At 34.9% G+C, this 24,105-nt stretch overlaps 1 protein-coding gene and 1 pseudogene across 3 annotated transcripts in view; both read left to right on the forward strand.

Moving 5' to 3' along the window:
• MINDY2 (MINDY lysine 48 deubiquitinase 2) overlaps positions 1-23,515 on the forward strand; it is a 77,619-nt gene extending 54,104 nt beyond the window's left edge. The window contains exons 7-9 of one of the 3 annotated variants that reach the window (XM_025999814.2): positions 11,999-12,172; positions 15,223-15,417; positions 18,977-23,515. In XM_025999814.2, the coding sequence (XP_025855599.2) occupies positions 11,999-12,172; positions 15,223-15,417; positions 18,977-19,102 (495 nt within the window). In that variant the 3' untranslated portion in view covers positions 19,103-23,515. Of the gene's footprint in view, positions 1-11,998; positions 12,173-15,222; positions 15,418-15,692 lie in introns of all 3 variants that reach the window. The other 2 variants (XM_072738633.1, XM_072738634.1) reach the window with 2 other exon arrangements.
• On the forward strand, positions 10,568-10,724 carry LOC112918275 (U4 spliceosomal RNA; annotated as a pseudogene).
• Positions 23,516-24,105: the final 590 nt, after the last annotated feature.

Raw genomic sequence — 24,105 nt, forward strand, 5'->3', positions numbered from 1 at the left:
GTCAAATATCTACTAAGCATGATTATGCTTAGGTTCTCAGCCAAGTACAAGGACTACAGCGTGAGCAAGGCAGCTTTGGTTCATTCCTACCATTTAAAGACCTCCTACACTGCAAGAAACATGTTAAATAATTGCATAAATAGTTATTATTTCTATTGAGACACATTTTGCAAAGGATACATAAACATGCTGTGAGTGCTTTTATCAGTACTTAGAAACTAGTTAGGAATGTCAGGAAAGATTTTTGAGAAGTTAACATTTAAACTAAGACTTGAAAAATGAATCTTTTAGGAGTTTAATCAGTTAGCAAAAAAGAGGATTAACTAAGCAGATAGAACATCTGTGTGCAAAGGCCCTGAGAAGGGAAAGAATTTAACTCCTTACGGAATTAAAAGAAGGCCCTCTTGGTTGAAGCATAGAAGATAAGAGGCCTGATATAAGACTAAAGAAATAGGCAACTGCCAGATCTTGTGGAGTCTTGAGTTAAGAGGAGATGGAGGAGGATGGCCTCGGGTTCTTTTTGTTTTCTTTCTTTGTTTTGTTTTGTTTTGTTTTGTTTTGTTTTGTTTTGTTTTGTTTTGTTTTGTTTTATATGGCTCAGCAGGAGTGAGATAGTTCAATGGGAAAACATGGCTGTCATTGGTGGTTGTTAAGCAAGCTCCCCAGACTGAGCTGTAGACATCTTCTTTTCTGTCAAGGCCATATATCTGCCCAGAAGTCCTTTACTAGTCAGCTAGACATTTCCAGTGTTTCTGTGCAGTTGGAGAAGGGGTATCTCTCCTCAAGCACTCTCCACGATGTGTCTATTTCTGGATGATGTATACGTTTTTCTGAGATAATGATAACTGAGAGAATGTGTGCATTCTGCTGTTTCTCTGCTTCCATGTTTTTCTCTGTAAACCTTATTTTGTGGCCAAAAAGTGTGTCTAAGATGATGTGTTATCTCCCTGCCCCCCTTGTACAACATTAAGGTGCTTTGGACTTTGGGGCAAGTGTGGATGTGGATTTAGTCAGAAGACTATTGCAGGAGGACAAGTAAGATGTTGCAGGAGGACAAGTAAGATGATGTGTTATCTCCCTGCCCCCCTTGTACAACATTAAGGTGCTTTGGACTTTGGGGCAAGTGTGGATGTGGATTTAGTCAGAAGACTATTGCAGGAGGACAAGTAAGATGTTGCAGGAAAAGATGTTCCTATCTTTTCAAATAGGAATTAAGGAGTAAGAAATGGTAGTAAAAGTGTAGAAATGGGAAAGGATAAAATATGTATGAGGATAGACAATTATTAATGAGTAGGCAAGCTATAATATGCTGAAGCAAAGTGTTGGCACAGAATAGTAGAAAATACCTTGCATTTTTATCCTCTTGGTACTGAGTGCTACTGAGCATTTTTGCTATATTATTGACATGATCAGAGCAGTATTCTACCACAGAACCCTCCCTATGAGTTGAGAAATTCCTCAAATAGGTGGCAGCTATAAAAATGGAAGAGATGGATGATGTAAGTAAGATGTCCAGATGTCCTGGACTTGGACTAGGCTGATAAAGAAATGGAGAGTAGAAAGATTCCATAGAAACATTTAGGAGATACAATCAACCAGAGGTGATTAGGATGTGAAAACTAAGAAAGAATGGTTTCTGGGCTCTGAGCATGAAGAATTGGATGAATGGTGGTGCTCATTATTGACAGAGAGAACACTGAAGAGGAGAAGACAGCGTGAAGTCAGCCTTGGAGAGGTGCCTGGGTGGCTCAGTGATTGAGTATCTGCCTTTCACTCAGGTTGTGATCCCAGGGTCCTGGGATTAAGTCCTGCATCGGACTCCCTACTAGGAGCCTGCTTTTCCCTCTGCCTATGTCTCTGCCTCTCTCTGTGTGTCTCTTATTAATAAATAAATAAAATCTTTTTAAAAAGTCAGTGTTGCAACTGTTAGAGCTGCTTCTAAGGCAAACCTCCAAGTGGAAGTGTTGGATAAACGTTCAAGACTGGAATAATTTTTTTTTAAGATTTTATTTATTTATTCATAGACACAGAGAGAGAGAGGCAGAGACACAGGCAGAGGGAGAAGCAGGCTCCATGCAGGGAGCCCAATGTGGGACTCGATCTCTGGTCCCCAGGATCACACCCCAGGCTGCAGGCGGCGCCAAACCTCTGTGCCACCTGGGCTGCCCTAGACTGGAATAATTTTTGTGTATAAATGGTAGTTTAGGGAGAGGATGAGATTTACAAGGAAAATACAGAATGGGGAGAAAGAAGGCTTAGGACAGAGGTTTAAGGATCAACTAAAGGTGTATGAACTAGCAAAGGAGACTGAGAAAGAAAAGAAAAGGAAAATCTAAAGAAATGGTATCATGGTATCCCTATTGGCACAGGAAGAGAGTATTTCAAGAAGAATGGAGATCTTGGTTGTAAAATGCTGTTAAGAAGATGAGAAAGATGGGGCAGTCCCGGTGGTGCAGCGGTTTAGTACGCCTGCAGCCCAGGGTGTGATCCTGGAGACCCGGGATCAAGTCCTGCGTCGGCTCCCTGCATGGAGCCTGCTTCTCCCTCTGTCTGTGTCTCTGCCTCCCTCTCTCTCTCTCTCTCTCTGAATAAATAAATAAATCTTTTTAAAAAAAGAAGATGAGGAAGATGAGAAAGATGATAACACGGGCAGGGTGCAGAACATGATACATATTTCATTGGTATCTTTTAGAGAATTGTGGCAGCAGAAAAAAACTCAGTTTGAATTGGTGAGGAAATGACTGGGATGTCAGGAACTAGAAACAGAGAATAGGAACTTGTTTGAAGCTGTCTGTGAGGGGTCATTGACATAATGGCTCACAGCTGTGGTGGAGTATGGAATCCAGAGGGTTCCTTGTTTTCACTTTTTAATATGACAGACTTGATCATGTTTAAATATTGAAGGACTCAATAGAGAGAGAAAGGTTGAAGATTCAAGAGAAAAGATAATTGATGATAGAAAGCTTCTAGGAAGGTGACTGAAAGGATAGTAATTTCACAGGTGAAGGGCATTAACCCTTGATTGAAAAAGGAGACCTCTTCATTGTAAAGAAGGGAAGGAATCAATTATGAGTACAGCTAATTTATAGATTTGATGGCAAGAAGTAGAGAAAACTACTGTTTGAATGTTTCTAGTTTCTGTATTATTTGGTATATATATATTTTTAAAGATTTTATTTATTTATTCGTGAGAGACACAGAGAAAGAGAAAGGCAGAGACACAGGCAGAGGGAGAAGCAGGCTCCATGCAGGGAGCCTGATGTGGAACTCGATCCCAGGTCTCCAGGATCATGCCTGGGGCTGAAGGTGGCGTTAAACCCCTGAGCCACCCGGGCTGCCCCTCTGTATTATTTGGAAGGCAAAATCATTTAAAGATTGAGTAGTAGGTAAGTTTCGTAACAGATTTGAAGGAGGTAGTTTGAAGCAGACTTTACAGCAAGTAGGAGAAAGTTCTAATTAGAGAAATTAAGAAGGTAGTGTTGAAGATGGTAATTACCTCTTAGGAGGATGAACATACGTCTTATGTGATTTTTCTGTGGAAGTATTCATCAGGGTATAGGCATGGCAAAGGTAGCTAGCTTGTTATTCTAGGTTTGAGACTTTGTTAAGTGGATGTAATAAAGAATAGAAAACCAAAGGAGTTTAGGAACATCATTCTTTATTAAGGTCACCCTGTCTTTATAAAAGACATAAATGAAAACAACTATCTTGGTGGCCAGTCACTAAGCAAGAGGAATGCTTACTTTCCCTTGTTTCCTGTAGTGACCACCAAACTGAAATAGTAACACTTTTTTGTTTTTTACTATGAAAAACTGCAAATTTAGAGAAAAGTAATGACACTAATTTAACGTCTGCCTATTATTTTCATCACTTTCAACAATTTTGATATTTACGTTTTCATCTATTTTTGTATTTTTGCTATACTTCAATATACATCTCTAAACAAGAACATTTTCCTTTCAAATCACAATACCATTACTACATCCTACAAATTTAAATATAATTCTTATTATCATCTAATACCCAAGTCATAGTCAAGTTTCCCATTTTGTCCTACAAATTGTTTTATGTATGGTTTTTCAAACCAGGGTCTAATCAAGGAACATGCATTAAATTTGGTGAAGTAACTCCATTTTAATATGATCAAATCTTATGTTTTCCAGGGATCTTATGGGCCTGTGAACTATTTATTTATGCCCCATTATAATCCTCTCAGTCCTATTTCCTATGTTCCCATTAAACTATCTTTCCAATCCTGAGGGTCTGTAAATAAGACCCTGCTTTACATCTGGCACAGTACCTAATGTAATAATTTTTTTTATAAGAACATTCTTTTTTGTTGTTTTTAAGATTTTAAAATTTATTTTAGAGAAAGCACATGAGTGGGAGGAGGAGAGGGAGATGGAATGGGAGAGAGAATCTTTAGCAGACTCCCCACTGAGCTAGAGGTGGCCACAGGCAGGGCTTGATCTCACTACCCTGAGATCATGACCTGAGCTGAAACCAAGAGTCTGATGCTTAACCGACTGAGCCACCCAAGTGCCCCAATGAGTACATTCTTTCATAAGAGTCAGAGACACTTTGCCTCCTCATTGACCAGTGCCTAATTAACTGATTTACAACAAAATCTATAACATTTCTTTGGTTGTTGATGTAAAGCTAGAAGCCCTAAAAGAATACTTAATAAAGTGTAGTGAAGGCGTTTCTCCAACATGGTATCCATTTGCTTGGTAATGAAATAGGATATAAGATTGTGCGTTAGTTCTGTTAAACCTGTTCAGCATTAAAACTGTTATTCCCTACCACTAATTTCTGGGTTGTTAAGAGTTTCTGTAGTTCTTTATATATTTGAGCCCCAGGGAATCTGTAATCTAATAGGGATACAAGTAAGGAGAAACCATAAAGCTGCTTTTTCAAACCAGATATGACTACTTTTAATACTGCATTAGGTTTTCATAACATTTAACTTTTGAAGACTCCTGAGATTTTAGTGCCATTTTATGCATTCATATTTAATGATCACTTTATTTCCCATCTTCCTACTCTTGTGAACTCTTTGGAACACCTTTAGTATAAATACAGTTCATCCCACAGAATTCTAGATGTACTTTCAACAAAAAATAAATTTAATGTAGGGACAGAATACTTTCCACTACAGATAAATGGTGTCTATAACAAGGAGCCTATAATAAATTACATAATGTTAAATTATATTATTTATATAAATAATGTTGATAAATTGATAATGTCATACATGTTTAGAACTATTATTTTATTTGGGGGCTTATCTTTATTATGATTTGCAGAAAGGATCTCTATGCTTTCTGATACCCATGTCATATCATATGCCATTATCACCCCAGGACCAACACCTACAAGGAGGAAGTCCATGTTGGCAGGACAAAGGATTACCTAGGAAAGGTCATCTCCAGTTTCTTTATTGGTTGTACTATTTCTTTAGGAACTTACTAAACTCTAATTTATGTGTAAAAATCTTTTTTCACTTAAAGTCTTGAAACTCTAGTGATGGGCACCTGGGTGGCTCAGTTGGTTAAGCATCTGCCTTTGACTCTGGTCATGATCCCGGGGTACTGGGATTGAGTCTCACATGGGGCTCCCTGCTCAGCGAAGAGTCTGCTTCTCTCTCTCCTTCTGCCCCTCACCCCTGCTCAGCCGCGCTCATGCTTTGCCTCTCTCAATAGATAAGACTTTTTAAAAAATGAAACTCTAGAGATATATGAGTTATGGACTTTTATTTGACCAAAGGGGAGGTATATATGTGTCTGCTATAACGTTCTCCAGTACTCATCTTTGTTCTAACTCCTCTCTTTAGAAACTGAATAGAGGCAGAGGCAAATTCTCTATTAGGTTAGACTTTTTGATGACTTTCTATAAAGCACTGAAGAATGCAGATATTTCTAAAACCTGGACAAAGTATTCTCTTTACTGACTTTATGATTCCATCTTCATAGACTTTTTATTAGGCCTTCTGCCATCACAGAGTCACAATGGATGTGTTAGTCAAATTGACTTTTTTTCCCTGAATAATATCTACCAATCAACCTTACACTTCTCAACCATCTAACTTATGATGATCTATGGTTTTAACTGCACAGCCTCTCATATTTTCCCTAACCATAGATATTAGCTGACTTCCTGTTATTGGAAAGTCCTCTTATCCTTTTTAAATTTACCATTTACCACAAATGGTAAATTTTTGTTTTACCATTACTAAACCCTAGACACATACCTGTGCCTTTTCTTCTCATTGCTAGCAAAATAATCAAATTCAGCTCTTATTAGTGATTTGTTGTAATAGCACCCTCTGTGAATCCTTTTTTAAATTCTTCATCTCTCATCTGTTCATCAGGAACAAATTTATATGCCAATTTCTGCTGTCACTGATGTTACCTTGCTTCATGTGCTTCCACTTAATCTTGTACAATTAAGCCAAGCAGATCAACTTGACAAATCTGTAATGAATACACGATCCTATGAAGATCAGTGCTTTTCATCAGCATAACTAGATTAGGATCCAAAAGCAGCAGGAGGAGATCCTAGTGAGAGAGCAGCAGATGCTTTCAGGGCCATTCCTGTGGTTCCAGCTAGTGAGATGACTTTTTTATCCAGGCAGGAAATTTGAAAGTATAAAAATGAGTTGTAAATAAACTACCTTGTCAGTCTGTTTTTAGGAAAGACCTTGTAGGTCTGTTTTGCTTATCATATAATCTCATGATCATGACTGTTAGATTCACATATATATAATTCTGTATCTAAAATCTATTACTCTATTTTATTCTCATGATTCTTTTCCATTATCTAATACTTTCTGCTTGTTCTTTAGTAAGGTAAACTACAAATTCTTTGGACTCTGTGTAGATCACTTAGCTTCTAGAGCTTTGGTTCACATAATGATATCTGTAGTTCTTTTCCCATCGTGACACCCTTTTTTTGTTTGTTTTCATGACTGCTTCTTAATCATCTCTTATCTATGTCAGCCTTCCTCTCCATGTCATAACTGTTTCTTCTACCTCTTGGCTTTAATTACTCACATTTCTCTGGAGTATATTCAAAACGAGGGCTTTTGAGGTTGGCTTTTGTTTGTTTGCATTTTTACTTTACATTTAAGGATTAGAAGTGAAAAGTAGTTTAGAAGGAGATACAGTTCTAAATAAGTGCTATGGCCATATTAAATAAATCTGTTCTCTTTCCTCTTTGACTAAGACTATTTTGGGATTTTTTCCACAGAAGCTATATTTAAGTAATATTTCAATTATTTTAGGTTTTTATCTAGTTATTTTTTTTTAAAGATTTTATTTATTTATTCATGAGAGACACAGAAAGAGAGAGGCAGAGACATAGGCAGAGGGAGAAGCAGGCTCCATGCAGGGAGCCTGATGTGGGACTTGATCCTGGGACTCCAGGATTACTCCCTGAACCAAAGGCAGACGCTCAAACACTGAGCCACCCAGGCGTCCCTAATTCAGTTATTTTTAAAAGGTGGTTAATACATCAAACATTGTCACATTAAATGGGGTCGGGGTAAGGAGTGTAGAAACAGACTAACAAGTGATAGATTCCATAGTGGAGGCAGAAATTCATCTTTCTCTCCTAAATAGGAGGCAGGAAAAGGCAACAGATATAGAAACTGAGATAGGCAAAAAAAAAAAAAAAAGAAAGAAAAAAGAAACTGAGATAGATTTAGGTGGTGTTCATGAATATAATATCTCCTATTCATTAAGCATTATGTGGCTTGCATTGTACTAAGCACTTAACATGCATTATCTCATTTAATTTTCACAGCTTCCCTATGAGGAGTGGATATTATTACTCTCACTTTACAACAGGCTGAAAGGCCTAAGTAACTTGCCAAACACCATTCAGTTTTTAAGCAGCTCTAATCTGACTTTGAAGCCCACACTCAACAGCTCTGCCTCTCTGGATGGATAAGAAAACTATTTGTAGATGAGAGAGATGCTTGTTAAACAGAAGTAAAGTTCATCTTCTAATTTATAAAATACCTTAGAAATTCTCTGAACTGCCTCTATATCACTTCATAATAAAGAAAAGAAAACTAAGATCCAATGACATTGTCATTTGAATCCAAGCTAATCAACCAGAAATACTTGGGCAGTGCTTTCCTCCATATTTAAAGGCTAGAATTACATAATCTTTGTATACATCTGACAAGTTTTCTTCTATTTTATCAATTTACAAATTGTGATGATATTGTCATGTATGTATTTATTTGAGAGACAGACCAAAGCAAGGGGGAGGGGGAAGAAGGAGAGGGAGATGCAGACTCCCCACTGAGCAAGGAGCCTGACACAAGACTCCATCCCAGGACCCCAGGATCATTGGCTGAGTGGAAGGCAGAAGCTTAACAGACTGAGCCACCCAGGTGCCCCTATCTGAGTATTTTAGATAGAATAGTTTTTCATTCTGTCTTTGGTGATCCAATTGCCTAGGTTATAAAAATTATCTAGTATCATTTATTATTTTCATATAATAAGTTATATATATTTTATACATTAATAATATATGCATCCTGTATTAGCTATTTTTTTGAAATTAGTATTTATAGAAACTGGTAAGATTAGGAAGAAGATTCAAGGCTTAGAAAAGAATGCTTTGACCAGATGATGTAGCAAAAGTGCTGGGATATAAAAGGAAGAGCTTTTTTTTTTTTTTTAAGATTTTACTTTTTATTCATGAGAGAGATAGAGGCAGAAACATAGGGCAGAGGGAGAAGAAGCAGGCTCCCTGTAGGGAGCCTGATGTGGGACTCTATCCCAGGACCCCAGAATCACAACCTCAGCCAAAAGCAGCAGATGCTCAACCACTGAGCCACACAGGTGCCACAAAAGCAAGAGCAACTCTTGATGGTAATTTAATTATGGACTTTCAAGAACAAAGGGCCATATTAATACATACTTTGCTATTCTACAATGCAATTATACAAAGGAACTGTTGAGTAATAACCAGCATTGTTGACAGTGGACTAGTTATAGACTGTTTTGATAAATGTCAAGATCTAAAAGAGGAAGAAATTGAGACTGGTGGTCCATGAGAAGACAGGTCAGCTATTTTCAAGAAAGAAACACCATTTTTGTTAAACTTATATTCATATGCTACGGATGATAACAGGTTTCAACAAAACCCTCCCAGAATTTACCCATTTTAAAGTGTCATTTGGAGAATAAAACTGATTTCTCTCCTAATAAGTAGCCACTCTAATATATGATTAACGTAAAATAAATTATAAAACCTAGATATTGTACAGTATAATGGTATATTAAAATGTACTCTGGTAAGTATAAATATAGAAAGGTCAGATCTATTCAGTGGAAAATTGGCTGGAAAGAACTTTTAGGGTTTTTTTGGTTTGTTTGTTTTTTAATTATTTAGGGCAAGGTAGACCCTGACTGGGTATTAAAAATGTGTTAGGTAACTGAATAAAACATGGCTCTGGTCCTCAAGGGGCTTGAAATACATTGAGACAGATAAGTAAATAGATAACTACAGTTTGATGTATAAAGTGCTGTGATAGTGATATGCTATGGAATAGCATAAAGAGGGTATCTAGTACAAACTAAGGAAAGATCATTACTTTCCATGATAGCATAGTCATGAGCATATCATAGGTATTTAAATAATGAATTGGAACCTACTTGATTTTTTAAAAATGAGATATCACCTCATAATTTTTGCTTAGAGCAGTGTCTTTAAACTGTATACACCAAATGTTTTTCTTTATGAATACTTTTCATGTTGCTATAGTAATTTCAATGACCATATAAATTAATCAGTATCTACAGCTAACTTTTAGATGTAACTGGTAGTAGACAATAGGAAAGATTTCGTATTTTAGGAATAGCTGTGTTGCTGGACAGATAGTAAATGTTCAAAAATAATAATTAGTTTTTAAAGCTTCAGAGTTTATTCAGTGATTTCTTGTCATTATAAATGGCAAGATTTCATTCTTATGGCTGAGTAATATTCCATTTTACACACCCACACCCCGCAGCTTCTTTATCAGTGGATGGACATTTGGGCTCTTTCTATAATTTGGCTATTGTAGATAATGCTGCTGTAAACATTAGGGTGCGTGTATCCCTTCAAATCAGTGTTTTTGTATCCTTTGGGTAAATACCTAGTAGTGTTCAATTGCTGGGTCTTTTTTTTTTTTTTTTTTTTTTTAACTTTTTGAGCATCCTCTTTACTATTTTCCAGAGTGTCTGAACAGGTTTGCTTTCCCATCGACAGTATAAGAGAGTTCCCCTTTCTCTGTATCCTTGCCAACATCTGTTGTTTCCTGTGTTGTTAATTTTAGCCATTCTTACAGGTGTAAGGTGATACCTCATCATAGTTTTGATTTGCATTTCCCTGTTGATGAGTGAGGTGGAGTATATTTTCATGTGTTTGTTAGCCATTTGTACATCTTCTGTGGAAAAATGTCTGTTCCTGTCTCTGCGCATTTTTAAATTGGATTGTTTTTTGGATGTTGAGTTGTATAAGTTCATTATATATTTTGGATACCTGCCCTTTATCTGAAATGTCATTTATAAGCTTTGCACAATGGCAGTATCGTAGCCAATGAGGTTTATTCGAGGCGCAATTATTGCTAATTGAAATGTCATTTATAAATATCTTCTCCTGTTCCAAATGTTGCTTTTAGTTTTCTTGTTTCCTTCACTTTGTGAAAGCTTTCTATCTTGATGAAGATCGTTTTTTGTTTCCCTTGCATCGGGATGCATATCTAGTAAGAAGTTGCAACAGCTGATGTCAAAGAGGTTACTGCCTGTGCACTCCTTTAGGACTTTGATGGTTTAACCTGTCTTCCATTTACGTCTCTCATCTATTTTAAATTTATTTTTGTGTATGGTGTACAAAAGTGGTCTAGTTTCATTCTTCTGCATATTGCTGTCTGATTTTCCCAACATTGTTTGTTGAAGACACTTTTTTTCCATTGGATATTCTTTCCTGCTTTGTTTAAGATTAGTTGACTATATAGCTGTGGTTCTATTCAATGATTTCTCTAATGCCACCACCAAACTCTCTAAAGAAATTTCTTATTCTTAATTATTAAGATTAATTGTGATGAGAGAACATGAGAAGCATGAATCCTGTGCAACAACAAATACTATATTAACAGTGGAAATCCTGAGCAAGTAAATGAAAGTCATATCCTTGGCAGATCTGAAAAAAAAAAGGCTTAAAAACTTTAATGGTATCATAGGGACACTTTACATATGATTGGAATTAGAACTAATTCATATGAAAAATTAGAAGTCAGTACTAAATTCTGTGGTAGTGACTAAAAATATAAATTAATTCATTAATTGATTCAATAAATATTAGGCTTCAGCTTTATGATGTACGCTACACTAGGCCCAGACATAGATTTAAAAATAAAGTCTGGGAATGAGGCAGGGAAACACAGTCGTGGCACAGTGTGATTCAGTGCTACAATAGGAATAAGTACTTTGTAAGTACTCTTGGTGTTGAAAGAAGAGCAACTAATGGTGTGAGCAGAAAAAGAAAAAATTGATATGGATTGGATTAGTCATATTTTTAATTTTTAATAAACAGGCAGTGTGATATAATTTTATTGTGACTGTGTCTTGTTACCTGATATTTCATAAAACAGGAATATACTATACAAATTCCTTAAAAACCCTTTGAGGCTATTTATAGGTCATGTAGTAGTTGAGCCTGCCAGCAGCTTCTTACTTCTATAAATTTATAAATATATAAAATATATTTGTGAAAAATATACTTATAAAATATAAAATATTCCTATTTCAATATTTATAAACATATAAAATAATAAACTGTATTCAAAGCCAGGTAGACCTAATTCAGTGAACTTTGTCTACTATTTATTATATCTAACTAGTAGGAATAATTAATATGCTTTAAACATAAGATGATAAAATTTCCCTTAAGTATTAGCTAGTTTTGGTCAATTTAACAGTGCCTTTTCTTTCTTATTAAGGGTCTACTGTATTTGCTGGTAACAGATCAGGGGTTTCTTACTGAAGAAAAAGTTGTTTGGGAAAGCCTACATAATGTGGATGGTGATGGAAATTTCTGTGACTCAGAATTTCATCTGCGGCCTCCTTCAGATCCTGAAACTGTATACAGAGGACAGCAAGATCAGATAGATCAGGTAAATTTGTCTTCATATCGTTTAAAATGCTCGTTTCTTTCAGGGTGTCTGGGTGGCTCAGTCAGTTAAATGTCTGACATCGACTCAGGTCGTGATCTCAGGGTCCTGAAGTAAAGTCCACATGGTCTGCTTCTTCCTTTGCCCCTCCCTCTGCTCTTGCTCGCTCCTTCTCTCAAATAAATAAAACCTCTTTTAAAAAATTAAAAATAGGGGAACCTTGGGTGGCTCAGTGGTTGAGCGCCTGCCTTTAGCCCAGGGCATGATCCTGGAGACCTGGGATCAAATCCCATGTGGGGCTCCCTGTATGGAGCCTGCTTCTCCCTCTGCCTATGTCTCTGCCTCTCTCTTTCTCTCTCTCTCTGACTCTCATGATGAATAAATAAAATCTTTAAAAAAAAATTAAAAATAAAATGCTCATTCCTTTCAAATGTGAATTTAGTTATCCAAAACTTCTGAAATAAAGATTTATTGTGAAATATTCCTGACATTTCCTAAATCAGTAAGTGAGCATTTTACATTTGTACATTGATTATACACTTTGGTTCAGAAAGCCAGATTATATTGAACTGTGAAGGCCATGATACAGAGTTTGAATTTTATTTTAAATTTTAATAGGAGGGATCCCTGGGTGGCGCAGCGGTTTGGCGCCTGCCTTTGGCCCAGGGCGCGATCCTCGAGACCCGGGATCAAATCCCACATCAGGCTCCCAGTGCATGGAGCCTGCTTCTCCCTCTGCCTATGTCTCTGCCTCTCTCTCTCTCTGTATGACTATCATAAGTAAATAAAATTCAAAAAATAATAATAAAAATAAATTTTAATAGGAAAGATATGGCAAGTGTTAAATGTGGAAGATGATCTACTTTATTTATTTATTTATTTATTTATTTATTTATTTATTTATTTTTAAGTTTTTATTTATTTATTTGAGAGAGCATGCACAGGCAAGGGGGAGGGGCAGAGGGAGAAGCAGACTCCTGGCTGAGCAGGAGCCTGATGTGGGGCTTGATCCCAGGATGCTGGGATCATGACCTGAGCCGAAGGAAGCCGCCTAACAGATTGAGCCACCCAGACACCCCTACTTTACCTTTTTTAAAGGCTACTATGTGAAAAATGCATAGGTATAAACAGACAACACAGGTGTTAGTAGAGACTAGCAATTCAAACAAGAGGTGATGATGGTTTAGCTATGGTGGCAGAGATGAGATGAGCACAGATTAGAGATCAATTTTGGCTAGTCAGAAAAAGTAGGAAAAGGAGAGGGTAAAAATGTTAGGTAGTTATTCCAAGCCTTAGAGTCCAGGGTAAGTAGACACTTAGAGCAAGAACTGCACTAATGAGTGGAATTCTCATTTAGATCTGAGACAGGTGAGATCTTTGTCCGCTACGGGTGGGCAGCCTTGGAGCCAGAAGCGTGTTTCTTATGAAAAGTGTAACAATGACATGACTTCTTCCACAACTGAGGCAGAAATGTGGTTATGTTGAAGAGTTGGCACATATTTCTGATGCTGATAACAATTTAAGTACATGGAGGCTGTTCATTTAGCCAATATTCATTGAGCAGTTGTGTTCTTGGCATTATTAACAAGGTCCTCGGGAGGCAAAGATAAATCATTTAGTCCTGTCCTCAGGAGTTCTACAGTCTAACAGAGAGGCAAATATTTGACTAACTAATAATTATATGTTAAGTTTGATAGTGGCAGTTTGAATAGTAAGTTATGAGCGCACAGGAGAATACTTGAAAGTATACAAAGAGCCATAATAATATGCTCATTTTCCTTCAGAAGCTTTATAGGGGCATTTAAAAATATATTACTTGAAAGAAATGTGCAAGATTTTTTTGACACTATATGTAAAAAATATCAGAACAGAAGGGATGAAAGTAAAGCAGTAGATTGCCACAGTAATAAAGTTGTAAGATGCTGAGAGAAATACAGTGTCTGTGGAAGTAGCAAGAAAAGAGTGAATTTAAGACCATGGGACTTGGCAACGGGCAGTTTGAGGAAGTGAGGAGAAAAATTTGAAGGGCAAATTCGTCATGTTAGTAAGATATTCATGCTAGATAGTACAAAGTCTTCACAGGCAACAACCTTTTAGATATCCACTGTAGGTAATTAAAATCTTCTCATTTTGAGTATAGGTTGGGGGAGATGCACAGAGTACTCAAGTTCCGTTCAGTACTAATTCTTAATGAATGTGTGTGAAATTAGATGATATAACTTTCAACCAGCTGCATCACATTTTCTCATAGGCTATAACTTGGGAGTGTTGGTGGAAGGAGGAGGTGGTTAAGTAATTGAATATCACTGAATGATGGGCAACTGTGTTACTGGCTTTAAAAATCATGGTTTAGAAGAACATTTAATAAATTATTTAATTAATTATTTAATTATTTGGGAAATTCTTACAATTAAAAAAAGACTTATGACATTCAATGGAGGTTGGGAAATGTAGAATTGAGACAAAATAAAAAAATGTAAATAAGAAAGTAAATTGTAAATTGTAAATTACAGTAAATTGTAAATTACCATATCACTACACAAAGACAATTGATATATATCCATCTAGTTTTTTCTACATTCACATACAAATTCAAACACAATTTCTACAGATGTGTTTCTTTCATAAATATGGGGAAGTTTATTTTGTTTTGTTTATTTTTAAAGTAGGCTCTATGCCCAACATGCGACTTGAACTCATGACCTCAAAATCAAGAGTTGCATGCTCCACAGAGCCAGCCGGGTGCCCCTTCGGGGCATTTTGTGGAGGGTTTTTATTTTGTTTTTATTGGGGGGTTGTTTTTAAAGCTTTCTTGAATGCCTTATATACTGGTTCTACAAATAATTTTAAATGAATTCCAAGAATATTTAGAACAATGGCAGCATCACTAAAATTATAGCTCTCAGAAATACTTAGGTAACTTTAATTTTTGTATTTAAACTCTGATATGTTTTTAAAAAGCCTTTCTCATAGTTTTGTAGGTATAACCTCTATACTTATCAGTTCTTGAGTAAAATCTCATAGCTAAAGATGGTTATAACTTAATTTCTTAGGACTATCTTATGGCATTATCTCTACAACAAGAACAGCAGAGCCAAGAGATCAATTGGGAACAAATACCTGAAGGAATCAGTGATTTGGAACTAGCAAAGAAACTCCAAGAAGAGGAGGATAGACGGGCTTCTCAATATTATCAGGAACAGGAACAAGCAGCAGCTGCTGCTGCTTCTGCTTCTACACAGGCCCAGGTAAAAACTAGTGTTCTGATTCTTAAATATAATGATCACTTTAGCAACAAATTTGTGCTGAGATAAATATTTTTTAGTTTTTTTTTGAGATAAATATTTTTAAATTAGGTATTGACTCTTAAGTTAGCATTTTAGCACCCATGGGTTTTGTGACATTGTTATAAGTTTGTGATTATCTTAATATATTTCTCATTTAGTGAAATTATTTTTCCTGAGTTTCTGATGGCAAGATTTTTCAGTTTTGTTTTTTGTTTTGTTTTGTTTTGTTTTTTAAGTAGGCTCCACGCCCAGTGTGGAGCCCAACGCGGGGCTTGAACTCACGACCCTGAGATCAGGACCTGAGCTGAGATCAAGAGTCGAACGCTTAACCGACTGAGCCACCCAGGCGCCCCTTCAGTTGTTTCTTTTTTTTTTTTTTTTAATTTTAATTCCAGTGTAGTTAACATACAGTGTTATATTAGTTTCAGGTGTACAACGTAGTGATTTAACGATGCTATACATTACTCAGTGCTTGTCAAGCTAAATGTACTTTTAACCCCCTTCACCTATTCTCCCCATTCCCCACTCCCATCCACCTCCCCTCTGGGAAGCATTTGTCTGTTCTCTATAGTTAAGAGTCTGTTTTTTGGTTTGTCTCTTTTTTTCTTCTTTGTTCACTTAGTGTTGTTTCTTAAATTCCATGTATGAATGAAATCATACAGTATTTGCCTTTCTCTGACTAGCTTGTCTCACTTAGCATTATACTCTCTAGCTCCATCCATGTTGTTGCAAATGGCAAGGTTTCATTCTTTTTCGTGACTGAATAATATTCCATTGTGTATATACCACATATTCTTTATCTGTTCATCTATTAATGGACACTTAGGTTGCTTCCATAATTTGGCTATTGTAAATAATGCTTTAGTAAACATAAGGGTGCATGTATCCCTTTGAATTAATATTTTGTATTCTTTGGGTAAATACCCAGTAGTGTAATGGCTGGTCAAAGAGTAGTTCTGTTTTTAATTTTTTGAGGAACCTCCATACTGTTTTCCAGAGTAGCCGCACCAGTTTGCATTCCCACCAGTGCATAAATGTTCCTTTTCCTCCACATCCTCACCAACACTTACTGTTTCTTAATGTTTTTGAATTTAGCCATTCTATCAGATGTAAGGTGGTATCTCATTGTGGTTTTGATTTGCGTTTCCCTGATGATGAGTGATGTTGAGCATCTTTACATGTGTCTGATGGACTTCTATATGTCTTCTTTGGAGAAATAATCTTTATTTTATTTTTAAAATGTTTTATTTATTTACTTGAGGGAGTGAGCAGTAGGGAGAGGGAGAGAGAATCTAAAGTAGAATCTGCCTTGAGTGCAGAGCCAGACATGGGGCTCAATCCCACAATTGTGAGACCACGACCCAAGCTGAAATCAAGAGTTGGACACCCAACCGACTTAGCCACCCAGGCACCTCTTATGCCCATTTTTAAATTGGCTTATTTGTTTCCTTGGTGTTAAGTTCTTTATATATTTTAGATACTAACCCTTTATCAGATATGTCATTTACAAATATCTTTTCACATTCAGTAAGTTGTCTTTTAGTTTTATTGTTTCCTTTGCTGTGCAGAAGCTTTTGATGTAATTCCAATAGCTTATTTTTGCTTTTGTTTCCCTTGCCTCAGGAGACATATGCAGAAAGATGTTAATATGGCTAATGTCAAAGAAATTACTGCCTCTGCTCTCTTCTAATATTTTTATTTTTTCAGGTCTCGCATTTAGGTCCTTAATCCGTTTTTTTAATTTTTATGTATGGTGTAAGAAAGTGGTCCAGTTTCATTCTTTTGCATAGCTGTCCAGTTTTCCCAACACTATTTGTTGAAAAGACTTTTTCCTGTTGCATATTCTTTCCTCCTTTGTCAAAGATTAGTTGACCATGTAACTGTAGGAGTATTTCTGGGTTTTCTGTTCTATTCCATTGATGTATGTGTCTATTATTATATCAGTATCATACTGTTGTTTTTTTATTTAAGTGATTTCCACACCAAACATGGGACTCAAACTCATGACCCTAAGATCAAGAGTGGCACACTCTTCTGACTGAGCAGCCAGGTGCCCCAGTATCATACTGCTGTGATTATTACAACTCTGTAATATAACTTTGAGTCTGGAATTATGAGACCTCCAGTTTTATTTTTCTTTTTCAAGATTGCTTTGGCTATTACAGGTCTTTTGTGGTTTCATACAAATTTTAGGATTGCTTGTTCTAGGTCTGTGAAAAATGCTGTTGGAATTTTGATAGGGATTGTATTAAAATCTGTAGATTGCTCTGGGTAGTATAGACATCTTATTAATATTTGTTCTTCCAATCCATAAGCATGGAATATCTTTCCATTTCTTTGTGTTGTCTTCAATTTCTTTCATGAGTGCTTTATAGTTTTCAGAGTACAGATCTTTCATCTCTTTGGTTAAATTTATGCCTAAGTATTTTATTATTTTTGGTGCAATTCAATGAAATGTATTTTTTAAATTGTTAATAGCTCCAAAGAATATAAACCAATGGGAACAAAGTCTTTTGTAATAATTAGAGGGCAGTATGAGGTACTGCTAGTAAGAATGTAGACTTCAGAGCCAGATAGACATGGATTGCATTTTCTGCTTCTGTCTTCCCGTTCCTGTCTCCCCATACTAGTTGCTGCACCTTGGACAAAGTCCTTTACCTCTCTTAGCCCCATTTTCCCTATCTTGAAAATAAAAGATAATGCTTAACTCTCAGATTTGTGGGTAAGAATAAATAATGTTAGTACTTAAACCCAATGTCTGACATGTACTAAGTATTCAACAAAGATTATTATTAGCACCTTTCCATTTTCCCTAGCTAAAAGTATTAAGCTCTAAAAATGTGGCTTTAAATGGGTTCCTTTTTATTGAATGAAAAAAATATTTCCCTTCTTTCATGTTTAACTGTACTATGCCAGAATGGTTCCTTTGACTCGGGTATATAATAAAGTAAGATGCACTTTAAGGTCCAACAAAACATTATACATAGAGGTCTCCATTAAACTAAGTATTCTAGTTCTAGTTCAAACATGGACTATTCCAAGCTTAAAAGTTAAAACCTACCATGGTAGTGGAAACCTAGCTTTTCACTAAAAACATGCTCTTATTTCACAGAATACACTTACTTCACACTTGAAGTTCTCAGGATTTTCTTTTTTCTCCTTTAAAATTTGTTTATTATAGTATTTAATGAGGACTTAGAGAACTTAATTTACCAAAAGTTGTCACCTTCTTTTACATATTCTAAACTTTAACATAAATATTTCTTGAATTTGAGGCTTCAGGGAATATAATCCTACATATTGTTTGAAATTTCATTTACTTAGAATAATGGATACATTAATTATATCTATCCAAAATGACAGAGGCAGTTACTCAGATACCATGTAACATAACAAGTCTGTGTACAAATAACTTTTTCATTAATGATTCCTTTCACTCTTGTGGTTTTTCCTTCTAGATAACTATGATTAAGCACCTTAGAAAGTTGAGGTAATTTCTTCCTGTTTATTTTTCTTAAAGCAAAGCCAGCCAGCACAAGCCTCTCCAAGTAGAAGACAACCTGGGAATAGTGAACGTAAACGAAAGGAACCTCGAGAAAAAGATAAAGAGAAAGAAAAGGACAAAAATAGCTGTGTCATTTTGTAACAAGTGTTGGATTCTGTTGGATGCATCTATATGTCTTGAGAAACAAAACCACAGGAGGAAAGGAAGAAAAACCGATAAATACCGTCTGTGCCTGATTTCCCAATGGATTTTGTTCATGTTTTTCAGGGGAAAGGTTGTTACTTAGTTACAATCAGACTTTTTCAAGTCACACAGTACACTCTTTATGAGCTGGAGTTTCATGTTACAAGTTGGAAATGCTGTGTGTTTTCATTCATGAAAAATACTTCACTTGTAGCCAAATAAGCAAATCACAGCAAATTTTGTGTCATAGTGACATTCATAACTCATATCAGTTAGTAAGCTATTTTATCTTCTGTTCTAACAATGAATGGAGGTAACTTATTTCGTCTGATTCCTTCCTGAAATCTAAATATTAGCACAATAGTTTCTGAAATTAATTTTTACAATGTTAAATTATGATCTAATCCAAGAGAAACCAGGGGTTTAATATAGGGATGTAAAAAGAAAAAAAAAAAAAACACAAACAAAAGAACCATGACAAAAAATAACAGAAATAAATAACCCTTAATCCTATATTGGACTAGTTCAGCCCTTGAACAGCTTTACCTTTCTTTAGGAATGTACATTTTAGATATTATCTTGAGAACTGATAATGGAGCTTGGGTTTAATTTAGATAGAAAAAATAATTTGTATTTCTTTTCCAATAGCAAAAAATTGCATAACACTAATACTCATATTCTATCAAAATCAGATATTAATAACTTTGTAGTGTTGTGAAATTTTGAGGAATTTTGAAATATTTAATATAGGTAACTTGTACTACAGTTACTACTTATTGACAGTGTGTATAGGAAGGAAACCACAGTGGATGCTAGGCCTTGTAAATATGGGATGTAGAAAAGCAGATAGTTCAATGTCTACCTTTTTCTAGAATTACCTTGAACCTTAAAATTTAAATCATGTTTATTTGCTGGAAAATTAAGTATACTTACTAAAGCCAACAAAAAAAAAAGCACATTTCTGAAAGGAATTTAGAAATAATTTCTGAGTCTAGTGAAAAAGCATTAATAAAAATCTGTTTGAAAATAGATAAGAATTGGGAGAAATTTATGTAAAAGCAATCAGATTTTTTTTTAACTTAGGGGAACCAACCAAATAGACCTATAACATCTTGTAGTGTTTATAGGATTCAGAAAGAATATTTATTGAACTTTATTATGAGGCAACACATATTTTCCTGTATTTCTACTATCCTTATAGTCCTTTTTATATGCTTTATATTTAAAAGTTTGTTTTAGTCATTTTTGAAAAGACTATTGCTGCTGCAAGTAGTTATGTGATTTACATTCTAAGCCTCAGTAAATTTGTTTAAGAGCATCTTAATCTAACCTGAGCATCGACTTGGAGAATGTTCTTGTGGTCTAGGATGACAATAGACTACAAAAAAAATGTGGTCTAGATTTCTTAAGCTATGTCCTTAACATTCTCCATGATCCAAGACCATTTATAGGATGAGTCTATATGTAAAAATAAAAAGTAAAGTCTTATTTATGGAAGGAATTATTCTAAGGAAAAAATCCAGGGTCAAGCTTTATGTCATGTCCTTCTGTATTGCATGTCTGGTTATGTTATACCATTTGTTTATCCCTTCAGATTTCCTATGCTAGCATGATAAATCATCATCAGAGAACCTGTTTGGGGTATAAAACTTTGGTACAAAATATTTGGTGAGTCTTTAATAATCAGATGTTCTACAGAATTCTCTGTTGGCTCAAGCAAGTTGACTTTAGTCCAAGTTTTCTCTTGATATCACTCTGTTGGTTGAAGGAGGAAACTCAAACCTCAGCATTTGTTTTTCCTAGAACAGATAGTAGGGACAATGCATTATATTATAATATGAAAAGGCAAAACAGTAAATCCTGAGAAATTTTAAAAAGCATATTTGAGGCATATTTTTCCATAATTATATACTTATCTATTTATTACCCTTGAAAAAAATATGTGTAAAAGTTATTCTGTTATTTGTTACTATCTTCTTAATTTGTTCCAAAGATAATACTGCCATTCTGCATTCCCTCTGGAAGAAAAATAAAACTCACTCAAAACCAGCAGTGCTGCTATCAGATAAGTAGATGTCAATGTATACTTATATAAAAATAACTAAAAAACATAATGTGTTGTTAATTCAACCTTTTTTCTATGTAATATTTCCAAGTCAGACTTTCTTACATTCCTGGAGTTCAGTTTGATATACCAAGAGTAATAATGATAAAATGTTTGATTACTGTGAGGAAAAAAATTAAATGTTCAGTCCTATTAAAACAAACTTCTTGGAGATACTGATTTCCCATCCTTGAAGATTAGAGAGTTATTGTGTCTTTATTTTCTTATATTTTGCTCAAGGCAACAAATTACATATTCAGACATTTCATTGGTGGTTTGGGTACATTGGAATTTGATAGTGGTATATTCAAGTCTTTCATTCACAGTGTTTTGTAGTACTTGAAAACTGTTACATGAACTGCTTGAGCAGAAGGTGGAACTTAAACATTTTTGTTGTTAATATTTATAGGCTAGATTAAGGACACATTTGCATCAACCAATCACTGTTAGAGCTAGCAAAAGCGACATGAATGTGAATGGATATGGTCGCTGTACTTTCTTGTACTTTATAAAGGCTATTTCGTAAGTTTAGTGACCAGTCTTCGTTAGCAATATGAAAATTGTCCTCATGTGTATCCCACTGAATTAACAATGCTGTGATTTACAATAGGTTATCAACATTTAAAAGTATTTGTGTGCCTGTTTGTATGCGTGTGTGTATCTGTTCTTCTGAAGCAAGGATCCACGACTTCTATTGTCAAAGCAATCTGGGAACTTTCCCTCAAATTTAAGAATTATCACTTAAAAAAATACACACACACACACACATACATACATACACTAAGCAGTCTGAAGCAGCTAAAATTGGCATTGGCTGCTTCCTGTAATATGCTGGTCCAGTGTGCTTAGGTGAAGTAACTTCTTCCATGTTTCAAGGTGTCAGCTTAGCAGTCGAATGAGGCATAGATTTAAGTTTAGGATTAAATTTTGGAATATATTTTTTTAGTGTCTCATATTTCTAGTATTTGACTACTTATCCCATATTATGTTTCAAATTCTTCCGCATACTCCTTGATCGTAGCTTAATTAAGCAAGTTAATAACAGGTTAGTTGACTGAACCCAACATTAACCATTTTGTACTTGCACAAAACCTTAATACTTTGTTTTTACTGAATTATCAGCTCAGGTCACTAAGTGAGACCTTGAGAGGAAAGAGGACTAGAAGTCAGATAGATATTTAAGGAAGGAATTGTTGTAGTCCATATATTAATGGTAATGTCCTGCTGGAGAAATATTCAAGGCAAGAATTTCTAGAACTGTCCTCAAACTCATTTACTTAAAAAAAAAATCTTTTAAGCAAAAAAAGTAAATTGATTACATTTTACTTAATTTCCTATTAAATATACTAGTTATTTTAAAATATGGAAAATTTAGTTTGATAAAATAACATGGAAGTATTAAAGACAGTACATAGTTTGTATTTTAAGAAAATACAAATATGGAAATGTGGAAGTCTGAACTGTTTTAAGTCTAAAAATCTGGCTTTCATCTTTCCAGGGGCAAATTTTCTGTCCCTGTTTATTCTAAACATGTAAAAGATGTGCATTTTTTAGTGCTTTAAACTCCTGAATAAAGGGCATAGTAAAAACTCAGAATATTACTTAAATAATCATAAACATTATAGTTTCTGTTCTTGAGTGTGCAGATCTTTTTCCCAATGACAATATTTCTTAAAGTCAGTTTTTTTTAATGCTGTTAAAATGTGTAGAATTATCTTGTCTTTGAGTATGGTATCATCTCTTCCCAAAATGTATTTTGTGGTAGCTTTTGTGTTTTGTGGACTGTAAGATCAAAATCAAGAGTATTTTGAGAGTATAAGAAGCATTAAAAGTCTATTTTTTTCCAATATCTTTCATATATCTAAATACTTAGATTCTCTCTTTGCCTTTTTCTCCATGGAACAAAGTACAGTGGTATCAGGTTACTAATTGCATATATGTAAACTGGTGCACGGATGGAATTCATTTAGGTCTGTCAAGTACTGTCATATTTAGGACTATTTGAATTATTTGTTTTTTAGTATAAATGTTATTTGGTAATGTGCAGATAAATTCCTTTTAGAAAGTGACAGAAAATCAGAATTCTTAGGTTCTCTGGGAATATAATGGGTTTTTGTTTTTTGGGTTTTTTTTTTTTTACTGATACCCAATACTTCTGTAGCTACTGAGAAAATCTTAAAAAGAACTGAGGTTACTTGCCTCAGGTAACACTTTAAAACAAACTAAAGTTTAAAATTGAAGGCATCTTGGCCAAAATAATTACAAAAGAGAAATAATGGAATCTGAGGGACAGATTGCAGGACCCAGGTCATTTTAACTTCTTTTGAAGATCTAAATTTTAATTCACATGTCTGTTACTTAATGCCAGTGTCTCTGCTGTTAGAAATCAGAGTTTAATATATTGTGAATATGCTTATGTATTTTCACATAAACTAGTTTCTAATTTCACTTTTCTGATCTAAAAAAAAAAAAAACTCAAAAACTTGGGTCAAAGTCTTCAACAAGAACTGAACTATTTTCAAGTTCAGTTTTATCCTGTTGTCCTGAAATTTAGACTTCTCTGCATATAATAGGTATTTTTAAGAACATGGTACTATCCCAGATAAGGAATTGAAACATCCTGGCAGAAATACAAATCCTAAACTATAAATCACAGTAGATTTAAAAGACAAAAAGTTCTAGTATTATTCTATAATGGCTCTATTTTATCTGATACTAATTTTAAGAATTTTTTTCAAATCACTTGATTTGTCATTAACTTAAAAAACTTTATATGCCTCCTCTATGCAGTATTCTGCTTTGAGTGGCAGAGATGCCTCTTAGATTAGAGGATGCACAAAGCAAAATTCTTCTGAAG

This window comes from Vulpes vulpes, chromosome 15, assembly GCF_048418805.1.
Source record: "Vulpes vulpes isolate BD-2025 chromosome 15, VulVul3, whole genome shotgun sequence".
Taxonomy (NCBI): domain Eukaryota; kingdom Metazoa; phylum Chordata; class Mammalia; order Carnivora; family Canidae; genus Vulpes; species Vulpes vulpes.